Source organism: Gossypium hirsutum, chromosome D03 (assembly GCF_007990345.1).
Source record: "Gossypium hirsutum isolate 1008001.06 chromosome D03, Gossypium_hirsutum_v2.1, whole genome shotgun sequence".
NCBI classification, from domain to species: domain Eukaryota; kingdom Viridiplantae; phylum Streptophyta; class Magnoliopsida; order Malvales; family Malvaceae; genus Gossypium; species Gossypium hirsutum.
In genome coordinates, this window is record NC_053439.1 from 44773187 (window position 1) to 44788632 (window position 15446).

The following is a 15446-nucleotide window of genomic DNA, read 5'->3' on the forward strand; positions in this document are numbered from 1 at the left end:
ACCGAAAAGAAAATTGAATCTGTACCAGTTGTGTGTGAGTATTCAGACGTGTTTCCCGAAGAATTACCGGGTTTGCCACCTATTTGAGAGGTATAGTTTGGTATTGAGTTAGTACCAGGGACGACTCCAATTTCAATAGCTTCGTACCGTATGGCACCGACCAAATTAAAAGAATTGAGAGTACAGTTGCAAGAGTTGACTGATAAAGGTTTCGTACGACCGAGTTTCTCTCCTTGGGGTGCACCAGTTCTATTTGTGAGAAAGAAAGACGGAACGATGAGAATGTGCATTGATTACCGACAGCTCAATAAGGTGACTATAAAGAATAAGTATACGTTACCACGGATTGATGATTTGTTCGATCAGTTAAAAGGGGCTACTGTGTTTTCGAAGATAGATCTGAGATCAGGCTACTATCAATTGCGAGTTAAAGACTCCGATGTGCCAAATACTACCTTCTGAACGAGGTATGGACATTATGAGTTTTTGGTTATGCCTTTCGGACTTACTAATGCACCTGCTATTTTCATGGACTTGATGAATCGGATCTTTAGACAGTATCTAGATCGATTTGTGGTAGTATTTATAGATGACATTTTGATCTACTCTCGTGACGAAAATGAGCATGCCGAACATCTGAGACTTGTGTTACAAACTTTGCGAGATAAACAGTTGTATGCAAAGTTCAGTAAATGTGAGTTTTGGTTACGTGAAGTCAGTTTTCTAGGTCATGTTGTATCAGCATCGGGTATTCGGGTTGATCCGAGTAAAATTTCAACTATACTCGATTGGAAACCTCCGAGAAATGTCTCTGAAGTTTGGAGCTTTTTGGGGCTCGCTAGTTATTATAGACGGTTCGTGAAAGGGTTCTCTATGATTGCGACCCGATGACAAAGCTACTACAAAAAGACGTTAAGTTTGAGTGGTCAAAAAAGTGTCAGAAAAGCTTTGATCAGTTGAAGGTTTTTTGACCGAAGCTCCAGTTTTAGTTTAGCCAGAATCGGGTAAAGAGTTTGTTATCTATAGTGATGCATCTTTAAATGGTTTGGGTTGTGTTTTGATGCAAGAAGGCAAAGTTGTAGCCTATGCCTTGAGACAATTAAAGCCGCATGAAAAGAACTATCCGACGCATGATTTGGAATTGGCCGCTATTGTATTTGCATTGAAAATATGGCGCCACTATCTGTTTGGCGAAAAATGTCATGTTTATTCTTATCACAAAATCCTGAAGTACTTGATGACTCAGAAAGATCTGAATTTGAGACAGCACCGATGGTTAGAATTGCTAAAAGATTACGACCTTGTGATTGACTATCATCCGGGAAAGGCTAATGTTGTTGCTGATGCCCTAAGTCGAAAATCACTATTTGCTTTACATGCAATGAACGCACATATGGCTATATCTGATGATTGTGCGATAGTAGCTAAATTGAAAGCAAAACCGTTACTTGTTCAACCAATTTGTGAAGCTCAGAAAGCTGATGATGATTTAATGGCAAAACGAGCTCAGTGTGACTTAAATGTTGATTCAGAGTTTCTAATTGATGCTGAGAATTGTTTGAGATTCAAAAACCGATTATGTGTTCCGAGAAATTCAAAGTTAATTCAGATGATTTTGAATGAAGCTCATAATAGTCGATTTTCTGTTCATCCGGGTAGTACGAAAATGTATAACGATCTGAAACAGCACTATTGGTGGCATGGTATGAAACGAGACATTTCTAACTTTGTTTCGAAATGTTTAATTTGTCAACAAGTTAAAGCCGAGCATCAGGTACCATCTGGATTGCTTCAGCCGATCATGATACCTGAATGGAAATGGGATCGAGTCACGATAGATTTTGTATCCGGTTTACCGTTGACACCTAGCAAGAAAGATGCAATCTGGGTTATTGTTGATAGGTTGACAAAATCGGCACACTTTATGCCGATTCGCTCAAATTTTTCACTCGATAAACTTGCTGAATTATATGTTTCTCAAATTGTGAGGTTGCATGGTGTACCAATTTCTATTGTTTCGGACAGAGACTCGAGATTTACGTCGCGATTTTGGAAGAAACTACAAGATGCTCTGGGTACAAAACGACATTTTAGCACTGCTTTTCATCCACAAACAGATGGTCAATTCGAGCGAATCATTCAGATACTTGAGGATATGTTGAGATGTTGCATTCTCAAGTTTGAAGGTACGTGGGAACGATATTTACCTTTGATTGAATTTTCTTATAATAATAGCTTTCAATCTAGTATCAAAATGGCACCTTACGAGGCTTTGTACGGTCGTAAATGTCGTACACCATTGTATTGGACTGAGCTGAGTGAAAATAAGATACGCGGGGTCGATTTGATTAAAGAGACTGAACAGAAAGTGAAAGTGATTTGGGATAGTCTGAAATCAGCGTCGGATCATCAGAAATCTTATGCGGACTTGAAAAGAAAGGATATAGAATTTCAAATCGAGGACAATGTGTTTTTGAAAGTCTCACCGTGGAAGAAAATACTCAAATTTGGACGCAAAGGCAAATTATGTTCAAGATTCATTGGACCGTATGAGATTATAGAGCGTATCGGGCCGGTTGCTTATAAATTGTTGTTGCCATCTGAGTTAGAAAGGATTCACAATGTATTTCATGTTTCGATGCTTCGTAGATATAGATCTGATCCTTCGCATGTGATTTGTCCAACCTAGATTGAAATTAACTCTGATATGTCATATGAAGAAGAACCGATTAGAATTCTGGCTCGTAAGGTTAAAGAATTACGAAATAAGAAAATTTCGTTAGTCAAAGTACTTTGGCATAAACACGGAGTTGAAGAAGCAACTTGGGAGTCAAAAAATACAATGAAAGAACGTTATCCAAACCTATTCACCGGTAAGATTTTCGGGGACGAAAATCCCTAAAGGGGGAGAGTTGTAACAGCCCAATTTTTGCCTAAATTGGAACAGTGGTTTTAGGACCACACATCCGAGTCTGAAAAATATTTTAATATTTTATTCTCTATTTATTTTGTGTGAATTTACATGTGTGAAAGTTTCGTGAATTAATTTTGTTGTTTGCGTGTCAATTTAATAAAAAAAGGGGGGCTTAATCGCGTAAAATGAAAAATTGATGGTTAAATAAGAAAGTGCTTAATTGTTGTTGTCTTTATAATTTGGAGGTCTTATGTTGAAATTTAGCCAAAATTATAAGGTAGTGGACGGCATGTTGTTTTAATATATGTTTTTTTTATACATTAAAAATAAAAGTTAAAAATGATAATATTATAATATATGTTATAATAATAATGATAATAACAAAGCCATTATCATATCATCTTTTCCCACTTTCGAAACTAGAGAAAGAATAAAAGATAAAAGTTTGGCTAGGTTCGGCCATTGTTGAGCTAGATTAAGGTTAGTCTTTTGTTCGGTTTTTGATAATTTTTACGTTTTTGAGATCGTTGCTTTGTGTTCTTTAAAATCCATGCTTAAATTTTGTGAATTGATGATGATTATGTGTTTTTCCATTGATGAGTGCTTGAGCTTTTTGATAGTTGTTGATGAAAAATGAAAGATATGTTAAAGATTAATATGTTTTGTATTGAAGTTTTTGGTGATTTTGAGTAATTATGGCTAAATTACAAAAATAAATATTTGAAGGACTCAAATGTGAAATAAATGAAATATATGGACTTATATGGGTACTAGGAAGATTCGGCCCTTAGGGAGTGTGGCCAAATTTTGTGTATTTTGTGTTTTGTTTAATAAGGACTAAATTGTGAAAATGTAAAATATTAGGGATAAAAATGTAATTTGCACATCTATGTGTTATTATACTAAGTTGAATGAAAATATGTTAAAATGAGATTTATTTGAATATGTTTAGATCAAGAAACCAAGAAATCGGATTTAGATCGGGGGGAAATCGAAAGTAGTTGAGTAGCCGATCAATTAATCGACGACATCCGAGGTAAGTTATTAAGCATATATATAATTATATCGTTTTAAAAATCAGCTTAGTATCTATGTAATTATGCTGAATTGAATGGTATATATATATATACATGTAGTGATAAAATTATTGAAATAAGATGTATTGAATTGTTGACTTTCGACACTAAGTGTGCGAATTTAATTGTAAAGCACTAAGTGTGCGAGTTTAATTTGTAAAGCACTAAGTGTGCGAGTTTAATGGTAAAGCACTAAGTGTGCGAGTTTGATTATTGAGCACTAAGTGTGCGAATTTATTAAATATTTTCGAATAAGTATTAGCATTGAGTATTTGTCTTATTGAGAAATCATGATTAGTAAAATGAGTAAACACTTGGAATTTTTGAGTAATAGCCATTATGGTTTTATTTAAGGTTAAATTTTATAGGTATTAAACCTATGTGGTGATTATATTTGGAATCATATATATATATATATATATATAATATGATTCTTTATACTACATGATGAGTAAATGCATAATGTATTTGGTCTTGTGTTTAAATTTGAAGAAATGTTTATGGATGTATAATTATATTGATTTTAGTTAAATCATAGTAATAAGTGAATAATTATCTTATGATATGGTAAGCTAAAGGTAAGATGATTTAGTAGTATGAATTGGTTGAATATTATTTGAGATATCGGTTTAAATAGTAGAGTTTATTTTGCTTATAACTTACTAAGCTAAATTAGCTTACAATGTGTTGGATAATTGTTTTGATGTATAGATTTCGGTGTTCACTACGTGTTCGGGAATCGTCAGCTAAGCTCGTCACACTATCGATATTTTCTTTTGGTATTTTGCTAAATCGTTCTCAAATATATGGCATGTATAGCATAGTTAAAATATTGATTTTGGAACCAATGTGCATATGTATTTTAAAAGCCATACGAAAATGGCTTATCTCTTTTGGTTTGAATTTGGTATTAATGCATATGCTTTAATGGTTTAAAATGTGGTATATGTTCATGTAATTTTTATGCTTAAATGCTGCCCAATTGATGTATTTATGCTGCCCAAATTGTCATATATATGCTGTCCAAATTTTTGATGTAAAAATGCTGTCCAATTTTGTATATACATGCTGTTAAATTTTGTGTATAAGTGCTGTCCAAATTGGTGTATGTATGCTGCCTAATTTTTGGTGAATCAATGCTGTCCAATTTTGTATATACATGCTGTTAAATTTTGTGTATAAGTGCTGTCCAAATTGGTGTATGTATGCTGCCTAATTTTTGGTGAATCAATGCTGTCCAATTTTGTATATACATGCTGTTAAATTTTGTGTATAAGTGCTGTCCAAATTGGTGTATGTATGCTGCCTAATTTTTGGTGAATCAATGCTGTCCAATTTTGTATACACATGCTGTTAAATTTTGTGTATAAGTGCTGTCCAAATTGGTATATGTATGCTGCCTAATTTTTGGTGAAAAAAAATGCTGTCCAATTTTATATATATATGCTGCTCAATTTTTGATGTATAAGAGCTGTCCAAACAGGGTAGATTATCTATGTTTGTAATATGTAGTATAGTTAGTATATTGAAATGAAATAAATGTTTGGATAAATGTTTGACTTATGATATTAAATTTTGATTAGGTAAATGATAATTATGTGGATGAATTGTTGAAACATGGCTAGTATATGAAACTTGATTAAAGATGCATGTTTGATTTTAAATTGATTATGTGATAATATATATATGGAATAAAATTTCGTGGTTGAGTAAAAAAAAATTCTGAGTTGGATTTTGATCGGTAATGCCTCGTAACTCTAATTCGACGACGGACAAGGGTCGAGGTGTTACAATATTACATTTCCACGTTCTTATTATACTAGTGAGTGTATTTATTCCTATTTTTCATATTTTCCCACACAATTACTTATTAGTTTAATTTATGTCATAATTTATCATTTTCTCCAACAAATTCTTAACTTCTTTAAAAATTACTATTTTCTACCATTTATCATTTTTCCATTCTAATTTTTGTCATAGTACCATAAAACACTATTTTCACATTTTAGTCTAAGCCAATGACATATGCATATTTGTCTCTATATTTTATTTTCACCAAACTATATCCTTCACTTATGAACATTAATATGTAATTCTCTTATTGAAATTTAATCATTTAAACTCTCAATGATTAAACAAATTTTAACATAAACAAGGTAAGCATAATTCCTTGAAAACTTACATTTTGAATGAGCAAAGCCACCAAAATCTTCTATTTTACCAAGACTCCTATTTTCTTGCAATTAACTCCACCACTCACTTATCAATCCCTTCTCCATAAATACATAACACATATCATACCAAATATCAAGCTCATGTAGAACTCATTTGAAATAACCATGAATAGTCACATTAGAAATGACAATAACACATTTTCTTATCTTATTCTTCACTTTCTCACACTAGCTCAAGCTTTTTCTCTCTAGATCATGAAACTCATGCTTTCTATGAAGAATATGATGATTGTACTAAGCTTAGAAATGGGTTTTCTACTAGATTCCTATAATAAAGTAACTTGGGTAGTGGAAATTCTTAAAGAGATTTAAGAAAATATGAAAAAATAAAAAGAGAAAAAAATTCTCTTTTCCAAGCATGGTGGACGACACCAATGACAATGATGGAAGCTTTCTCTATATTTTTCTTTCTTTTTATTCAAATAAAACCAGTCAAAGTCAACCCCACTTTTAAATGAATGGCTGACAAATTTTCATGTTTTAAAATTTTCAACATCTATAATTTTTTTATTAATAACACCATTAAAATAAATCTAAAATTGTTATTATAATGTTCATGACAAGTCCCAAAATATCTCTTAGGTGGAGAATTTTCACTTTTAGCTCTTTTCTCTTATCACTCCATTTTAACTAAATCCAAATATGACACTTAGCACAATTAACTTTCACATAACATCATAAAATTTCAGAAAACTTGGGTTGAACTCGCTCTGATACCAAATGAAAAAGCCTTTAGTTTGAACTCCATTACAACTTTTATGTTTGAACTACTATTGGAATAAATAACTTGGTTTACAGTTGAAAAATAATTTCGTTCTAACTTCTGTTAGAATAGAGGTTGGAACAAAAACATAACATAATATATTTGAGATAAAGTAAAGAAAGAACCAAAATAAGGAGTGATAACAAGTAATATTTGTTAACGTAGATAGGATCAACAATCTGACATCTATGGAGTCTCGATCAAAAAATGATTTTATTCAATAATCCCACCAAATCACCTATTAGGATTTAGTGCCTTAATTATAGTGTATTCGTCAATTTATACTTGTAATTTTTCGAATAGTTTGGTTTAAATAAAATTCCATTACACATTAAAATCATTTTTATATGTCCTCAATGTGTTTTGGCATGCAAAGAAAATTGGCTCATTTATTATCTCATGTTTAACTAATATTAAGTTGCATTATATGGTTGGATCATAATGCGAAAATACAACTTATATTAGTAGATGATCTAAACAGTTCGTAGTCTAATCAAAATTGAGCAAAACGATTGAAAGACTATTATGTCATCTATCAAGTCTAATTGGGGAGATGTCTTGTCTTGGACATTACAACATATAACTCCCAAAAGATAGAAATATAGATGTCATTGTCTGGACTGAAAAACATTGGACAAGATCCAAGTTGAATTTATCCTATACTCGTTTATGGATTTATTCATTTGTGACGTTAATAGTATGGCATACCTTAATCCTGAGTGGATGATGGGCTATGTATGCGTGAGTTGTACACTTTGATGTATTGAAAGCCTGAGTTCAAATAGATAAGGAACCGAAAACTGATATGTTGGGTATACGACTTCTACATGATGTAGCATCATTCCATAACAATGAAATCGTAGCCCAATAAGAGTAAATGATATTCTCTCATAGGCATTAAATGATTGATGAAAAAAGAACATGATCACATGTTATTAATCACAAGACAAATGATTTATTTACAATGTGTTAGTAATTGACTTTTTGATATCAGAAGATGTAATGGAAACCATGAGATAAAATAGGATTATATTAGGAGAACGGGTTTTTCCCAAAGAACTTAAGGATATCCTATAATGGTAGCACACTTATGATAATGTCATTAAATGAACACTTAATGAAGTAGCTTTTTTAATGGTATATTATAAGGGAGAGTTCAGTCATGGTACTATAGTGAAATGACTCTATGATTAAATAAGTTTTAATTAATAAGCAAAGTTTTGAAACTTAACTACAAATTATTGGAACCCTAATTATATGTCCACTCGGACCCTGTGCTAGCTCGAGATAACTCAAAACAAATTGCATGTAGAACCGATAAACTATGCAATGAATGAAAATGATAAGTAAGATAAATAGATCGCATGTATAACTATCTGTAGTAAATGTGTTTTTTCTCTAAGTACAAAAGATTATTTAGAATTTAATTTAATTTCTTTGAATTATTATTTAATTGATTATAATTAAATAATTGAAGTTGGAAGTGAGAATTAAATTAATTAGTCATAGATTTATTGAATAATACAATTTAATTAATTTTCTCATGGATTCTAAGACGTTTAAGTCGCTATGACTTTAGTAGAATTAGAATTGAGTTGAAAAAATAATTTAATTGGGAAAATCAATTTAATTAATAATAAATAAATAATATTTTGGGAAATAGAAAATAGTTATTGGGTTAGATAAATTATAAAAGTTCGAATCATACATATAATAGCACCCAATACACGAAAGGCCCAATTTTAATGTGAGGGATAGCAAACCCTAATTTCTACTACCCCTTTATGTTCTACTTCAGGTGGAACTTTAAATTTTCTATTAAAATATTATTATTTAATTACACTTTAGTCAAGAAGAACTCTTGTATCGTTCCTCTATAAATAGGAACTATGAGCTAACCTATTTACACATATTATTGAACATCGTTATTAAATTGGAAAATAATGGTCATTTTTAGAATAAATTATATTTTCTATGAAAAGCTAATAGTTTCTAGTTATATAAAGAGAACTAAATTTCCTACTAAAAATTAAGAAAAGTTTTCATTCAAAGCACTTGGTACATTTCGTTTGATCCTAGCTCAAAGTAATTAGGGGTTCAAGGATAGCGAAGAAAATCGATTGATTGAAAGTCAGTAAATGACATAGATAGCCTTGCACAAAGCACACGCATAATTTTAATTAAACGTTTATTACTATAAATATCACAATGCTCAATTTAACAAAAAAATTCTACACTTTCATTGTGCCTAAAAATATTATTTCTAAACTGATTTTTCGAGCAAACCACTCTTAGAATAATGGATATTTTCAGCCCCAACAATGACTCATATTGTTACAAATCACTTTTTCAAACATCTCACTTACAATCAATGTAAACTCTCCAAACAATACCTGAAAAGAGTATCTAACAACACAACCAAGAATATTCATCAAAGCAATTGAAAAAGACACTCCAAAACTAATCACTCAATGATGCAACCTCATGCCTATTTATTGACTCATTCAATTATTCATCCAACCAGTTCTGATAAGAATTTATCATCAAGTTAAATGTTGGTTTTATCTTCTTAAATTATCATTGAATATTTATTCTATAAAATTCTTCATTATCCAACTTCCAACATGTCTTCAAATACGCTTAAAAGATAAGGATAAGGATAAGGATAAGCATCTTCAATCATTAAAACTCTTCTTATTTCTCATCCAAGCCAATCGAATAAAGATGATGAATCCATATTGTAGCACGAAATTCCTTCCTCATTTGTTGTTCAACAAGATTAAATCATAAACTATGTCATTACAAAGTCAAACATGAAAACTTAAAAACTTTGAGTACACTAATGGTTATTGCTTTATCTATTGTTCGAACATGAAGTACTAGAACAAGAGAAGCGGTTAATTTTCCAACAATTTCTCAAAAGAAATTCTTGATAATAATACTAAACAGTTAAATTTTAAATCAAATTTTCAAAAGCACTTTTCAAAAGTTCTACAGCACTTTTCAAAAAGCACTTTTGAAAAGCAATGAAGAACTAGCCCAAAGTATTGGAAAAAAAAACTCTTTATCTCTCCCTATACATGCATACATACATACACACATACATACAAATGGTAAAAGAACCCAAAGCCGAAATTGAGAATTCATTAAAACTTCAAATCAAGATAGTCAATTTTTTTTTCGTATCGCCCTTACAAGTTCAAATGCTCTGTTCTGATAGTAACTCGAAACAACAAACTAACTGGCTGATGGACTATGTATGCGTCACTTGTATATTTTGATGTAAATAAAAGTCTGAGTTCAAATAGATAAGGAACCGAAAACTGGTGCGTTGGGTATGCAACTTCAGTAGTATGTAGCCTCATTTAAAATAGTGGAACTCATAGCCCAATACATGGTTAAATGATATTCTCTCAATGGCATTACATGGTAGATGAAAAGTAAATGTGGTCACGGGTTGTTCCTCTTTGTGATGAATGACTTAATTATTATTTGATAGTAATTGAATTTATATGAAAGAAGATGTAATTGTTACAATGAGATAAAATAGGATCATAATGGGAGAGGGGTTTATCCGAAAGAGATTAAGGATATCATATAAGGGTAACAAACTTATGACAAGGTCATTGGACGAGCACTGGTTGAGCAGCTTTCGTAATGGTATGTTATTAGGGAGAGCCTAGTCACGATACTATAGTGGAATGACTTCGTGACTAAATGAGTTTATAATTTATAGGCGAAAAGCTGGAATTTAATTATAAATCATTTGATCCCTGATCTCATATGTCCAATCGATCCCTCCGCTAGCTCATTGAAACAAAAAATGAATTGCATATTGAATCAAATTAACAGAACTGGATAGAAATGAAAAAGTTAGAGAAATGAGTTACATTCGGAAACGAATATGGTTTCTCACTTAGTATGGATATGACCTGAGAATTAATTAAAGTTTTTCGAATTATTATTTAATTAATTGAAGTTCGAAAATGGAATTAAATTAATTGGTCATTGTGAATCCATTGAATGTAGAAATTAAATATATTTTTTCATAGATTCTTTTACGGTAAAGTTGTCATGATTTTAACAAAATTAGAATTGAGTTGAGAAAATTATTTAATTGGAAAATTAATTTAATAAATAATGTCTATTTTGACAAATAGAAATTCATGTATTGGGTTGGATTAAATTATAAAGTGTTGGGTTAAAAGTCCAAGAAACATGTATAATTGAACTCAATACAGGAGAGGCACAAATCTGCATCATAATACATATGAGGAGAAACACACCCTATTAGGCCCTCTCTCTCCTATTTCAAATAAGAAGTTGATTTTCTATTAAATAGAGTTCTAATAATTCAACAAGGGTTTCACTTCTTTTCTTTATAAATAGATGGCACCAGTAAAGCTAATAACAATATAATAAGTTAAATATAACTTTGAGATATTGTTATTCTAATCAAAAATAGTAAGAATTTATATTTTTTGGGAATAACAATTCTACCAGTTTCTATTAAAGAGAGTTTTACATTCCCATTGAAAGTAAAGTAAATAATTTCTGATTCTTTGTTTGATTTGAATTCATTCAAGCTCACACTCAAATCAATTCGTGATACGAGAATAGTAGAAAAGACCATTCGGTTGAAAGTTAAGAACGACAAAAATCCGTCTAGCTTAAAAAGCAAGTTTAATTTTGAGAAAAGTCTATTTCTATAAATATCACAAATCGCTCGATTTTCAAATTTTATTTTTTTCTTGTGAAAAAACCATGTTAGAACTAGATTTTCCAACATTGTAACTCCTTCGTTACAATAATCACAAACTTCAATTTCCATCTCAACCTTGCACATTTCTTGGGTACAATCCCTCCCACAAGGGTTATAAGTGTCTTGATGCAACTGGTAGAATCTTTATCACTAGACATGTGGTGTTTGATGAAGGTTGGTTTCTATTTCGGTCCAATGGTGAGGCCTCTAATGCGTGTGAGGAACGTTCATATGGTTCTGTGTCTGTTCATTGTCAGGCACCAGCAACTCCTTTTTCTGAGTTTGTTTCTCCTCTTACTATTTGCGGATCCACTAATGATGCCGAGGTTTCAACTCCAGTTTTGACTTCAGTTTCAGCTGCTCTCTCTTCTCCTCTTGTAGATGGTGCTGATAGAGTTCGTTCTTCAGAACTCTCATCACTTGTTTCTCCACATGATTCTCCAACTGTTTATAGTAGTTGTTGTTTTTGATGCTCCTCTTGTTGCTTCCATTGCTCCCACTCGAACTACCATCAATGCGCATCCTATGCTAACCAGAGATAACTGTGGGGTTTATAAGTCCAAAGTTTCTTCTACTGAGTTGGTTGACAGGGAACCTCAAACTATTGAAGAAGCTTTTTCTTTTCCTCATTGGAAACAAGCTACTCAACAAGACTACGATGCTCTCATGAAAAACAATACCTGGTCCTTGGTCCTTTACCACCTGGGAGAACCCCCATTTGTTGCAAGTGGCTGTTTAAAATCAAAAGGCATTCTGATGGCACTATTGCTAGGTGCAAGACTCGATTAGTTGGCAAGGGTTTTTCTCAAGTGACGGGGTTTGACTACACTGATACTTTCAGCCCTGTTGTCAAGTCAGTCACCATCAAAGTCCAATAATGCATATGTTAAATTGTATATTAAACAAAAGTTTATAGATAAAATTGATATTTACCCCTTAAATTAAATTAGAAAGAGAAGGAAATAATTAAATAACAAAAACTTAGAAATTGGTTTCAAATCCAAAACCGACAGAAAAAAGGAAAATTTTAGGACGATTGACGCCAAAAGTTTACAAACATGATTGCAACGTTTCTTTGCAGATCCGGTGTTGATTTTGTGAAAAGGGGCCTCGATTTTCCAAGATTTGCAGTTAAATTTTCTAACTGTCCTCTAACGATTATATTTATATTTCACCATGATGATTGATTGCTAGAACTAGAAAGCCAATGGTAATGACCAACAAACACGTAACAGGGTGAAAATTGGCAGCAGCAGCAGCTGTCGTGCGCCGTAGGATCCAGTTGTCATAAACGGGTGTCATATTTGTGTGGAATAGCCCAAAATTTCTCTCACATGTTGGCCCTTCCTTGAGATCCTCATTGAAAAGCGCAAAAATGTAGGTCTCAAATGTGCGGTTGGGCATTAGTGGTGTGCCAGCACCAGATATTACGTGTCGTATCAAGTTGCCGTTGTACTCAGCTGCACTCTTTGCATCAACACCAACTTGGGTGGAGTCCCCCATTGATGGCCAACCGGTTTCAGCTATAACAATCTCGACATCATCAAATCCTAAGAATTTCATGGCCGAGAAGACCGAATCTAACTGAGCATCGAACATATTTGTGTAAACATGCCCTGTGTTTTCATCCAACACTCCAGCATTAGGCCGAAACAAGGCAAAATCGAGTGTATCAAGTGAGCAACCAAAAAATGGATATGGGTTTACCATAAGAGGTGAATTTGTAGCTCTAAGGAAGCTAAGCAAGGGTTTAAGTACATAAGTATCATATCCTTGTCGAAACATTGCGGTCGACGGTGGGCTTGAATTTGAGATAATGCCTAAAGAGTGCGGTGTGGAGACTTGGATTCTACGGTCTAATGAAGCTTCGAAAAGGGCAGAGTGGAGATTTTGCATAGCAGGGACTACACTTCCTATCAATAATTTGTTTGCTGTTGATAGTACTTCATTGCCTACTAAAATACGGACGATATTTGTGTTCGGTGTGTAAGGTTGGATATTGTTTTCCACCCATTGTTGAGCAAAATTCAGTTTGGTAAGGCGAGGAATTTCATCATTTGGAACAGTTACAGAGACGGCAATGCCGGTGTGGGCAAAGGCTTTTAGAATGTTGGAGTCGGCGTCAAACAACCGAACGCGGCTGATGATGGTGGATTCTACAAGGAAATGCGCCACTTGAGCTGGTGGAGGGAGGTTGCTAGCGACGGTGCCATAGTTGACCCCAATTGTCCCTTCGACTCCTAGATTAAAAAAAAAAAGACCTAATGAAATCATTACCTCTTCTATCCTTGAAATCATGTGGAATATTCATAAAATCCATACCTGGGAAGAGTAGTAATTTTGATGCCAGAAAAAAAGAAATTAGCATTACCAAATAGGAGGTAGATGGTGAATGATGCATTGTGGGGACAACAATGGTTCAAGAACCGGGTACTGAGACATAAAGCATGTCAACAAAAGCATTATTAATTGTTTCTGTGGGTGCTTTAGATGAAGTTGCGCTAGCTTTGTGTCTTTGCTTGGTATTGAAATGAATGAGATTTGGGACAATAAATTAAGGTTGTCAGTCAGATCTTACTTTAGTTCATCTGGGACTGGCAAGGAATAATCTTTTCTTGCATTATGGAGAAGGAATTATTAAAAGACCAGTTTTGAGTTCCTTATTAGCTTAAGTTGGAAGGATAGCTTCTAAATCCTAATATATATACAAGCACAGAGAATCCAATCCAACTTTCACAGCAACATTACAGAGCATAAAATTCAAATTTTGAGTTAAGCTTCGGATGAAGATTTTATAAATACCTAAATTATTGGGTGCGCTGACCAAATTGTTTACTTTCTTTTCAGTTATTTTAAAATCCTAAAAGTTCATCTTAATTTTTTTTCCTTCGAGTTGTTTGTTTCTTCCATTTTGTTTTATTCAATGGAAATACCAGATGATTGTGTTTGTCGTCGTTGAACCTCCACCAGCCACCAACAATTTCTCTTGGAAAGTGGGTTGGTCATAGATACTCAAATGGTGGCTCTTAGTCGGCTTCTTAATTTGTTTTTACTTTGAGAGTATTTCAAAATAATAAATAATTTCACAAATTAGTTTGGAATCATGTTAAGTATTATATGTTTTTTTCATTGTTTAATAAGTCTTAAATTTTGGATGTTTTTGTCTTGTACAAATTTTTTAATCTTCCTTCTGCATATAGTCTTACTTTTGGCAAGTAAATTTAGGGATGGTTTTGTTGTTGTCATCTCTAGTTTGGTAGATGTTTGGTTATTTTGTCGACTTTTGCTCACCACTTACAATTACTCTAGATATGTTGTGCTTAAATTATGACAGAGCTAATTGTCAACGTGCCATAATGTTCTATTGATGTTGGGGCTAAAGTCTTTGTTGAATTGATGGAATTTGTTCTTCACTGCCTACAACGAGTTTTTATTTCCCCCAAGTTGTATGGTCGCATTCATAAAATGAATTAATGAATTTCCCTTTTAAAAAAATCATAAAGATTAAAAGGATAATATTTTCAAAAAAATTAATAAACACATTAATATAATAATGAAACATAAACATTTTGTGTATAAATTATAACAATAAAATTAAATATTCAAATTAGCTTCTAATTGGTTCGAACAATCTTTTAATTAGTTTTTTAGTGGATTCTTTATCAATTTTGATCAAACCATTGCACCTATCAATTTT

The 15446-nt window shown here is 32.5% G+C and overlaps 1 protein-coding gene across 1 annotated transcript; it reads right to left on the minus strand.

The window, feature by feature from the left end:
- Window positions 1–12619: 12619 nt before the first annotated feature.
- LOC107950194 (glucan endo-1,3-beta-glucosidase) lies at window positions 12620–15230 on the minus strand. The gene is made up of 2 exons (XM_016884994.2): window positions 14072–15230; window positions 12620–13989 (listed from the first exon to the last, which is right to left on the minus strand). The coding sequence occupies exons 1-2, from the start codon at window positions 14148–14150 to the stop codon at window positions 12914–12916; spliced, it is 1155 nt and encodes a 384-aa protein (XP_016740483.2). The 5' UTR covers window positions 14151–15230; the 3' UTR covers window positions 12620–12913.
- Between the last annotated feature and the right edge of the window lie 216 nt (window positions 15231–15446).

What these genes read in the sequence shown, in the direction of transcription:
- LOC107950194 (XM_016884994.2), bottom strand. Translation starts at nt 14,150, where the DNA reads ATGCATCATTCACCATCTACCTCCTATTTGGTAATGCTAATTTCTTTT. An exon ending in AAAATTACTACTCTTCCCAG is followed by an intron (nt 13,990 to 14,071) that starts GTATGGATTTTA and finishes TTTTTAATCTAG; the next exon opens with GAGTCGAAGGGACAATTGGG.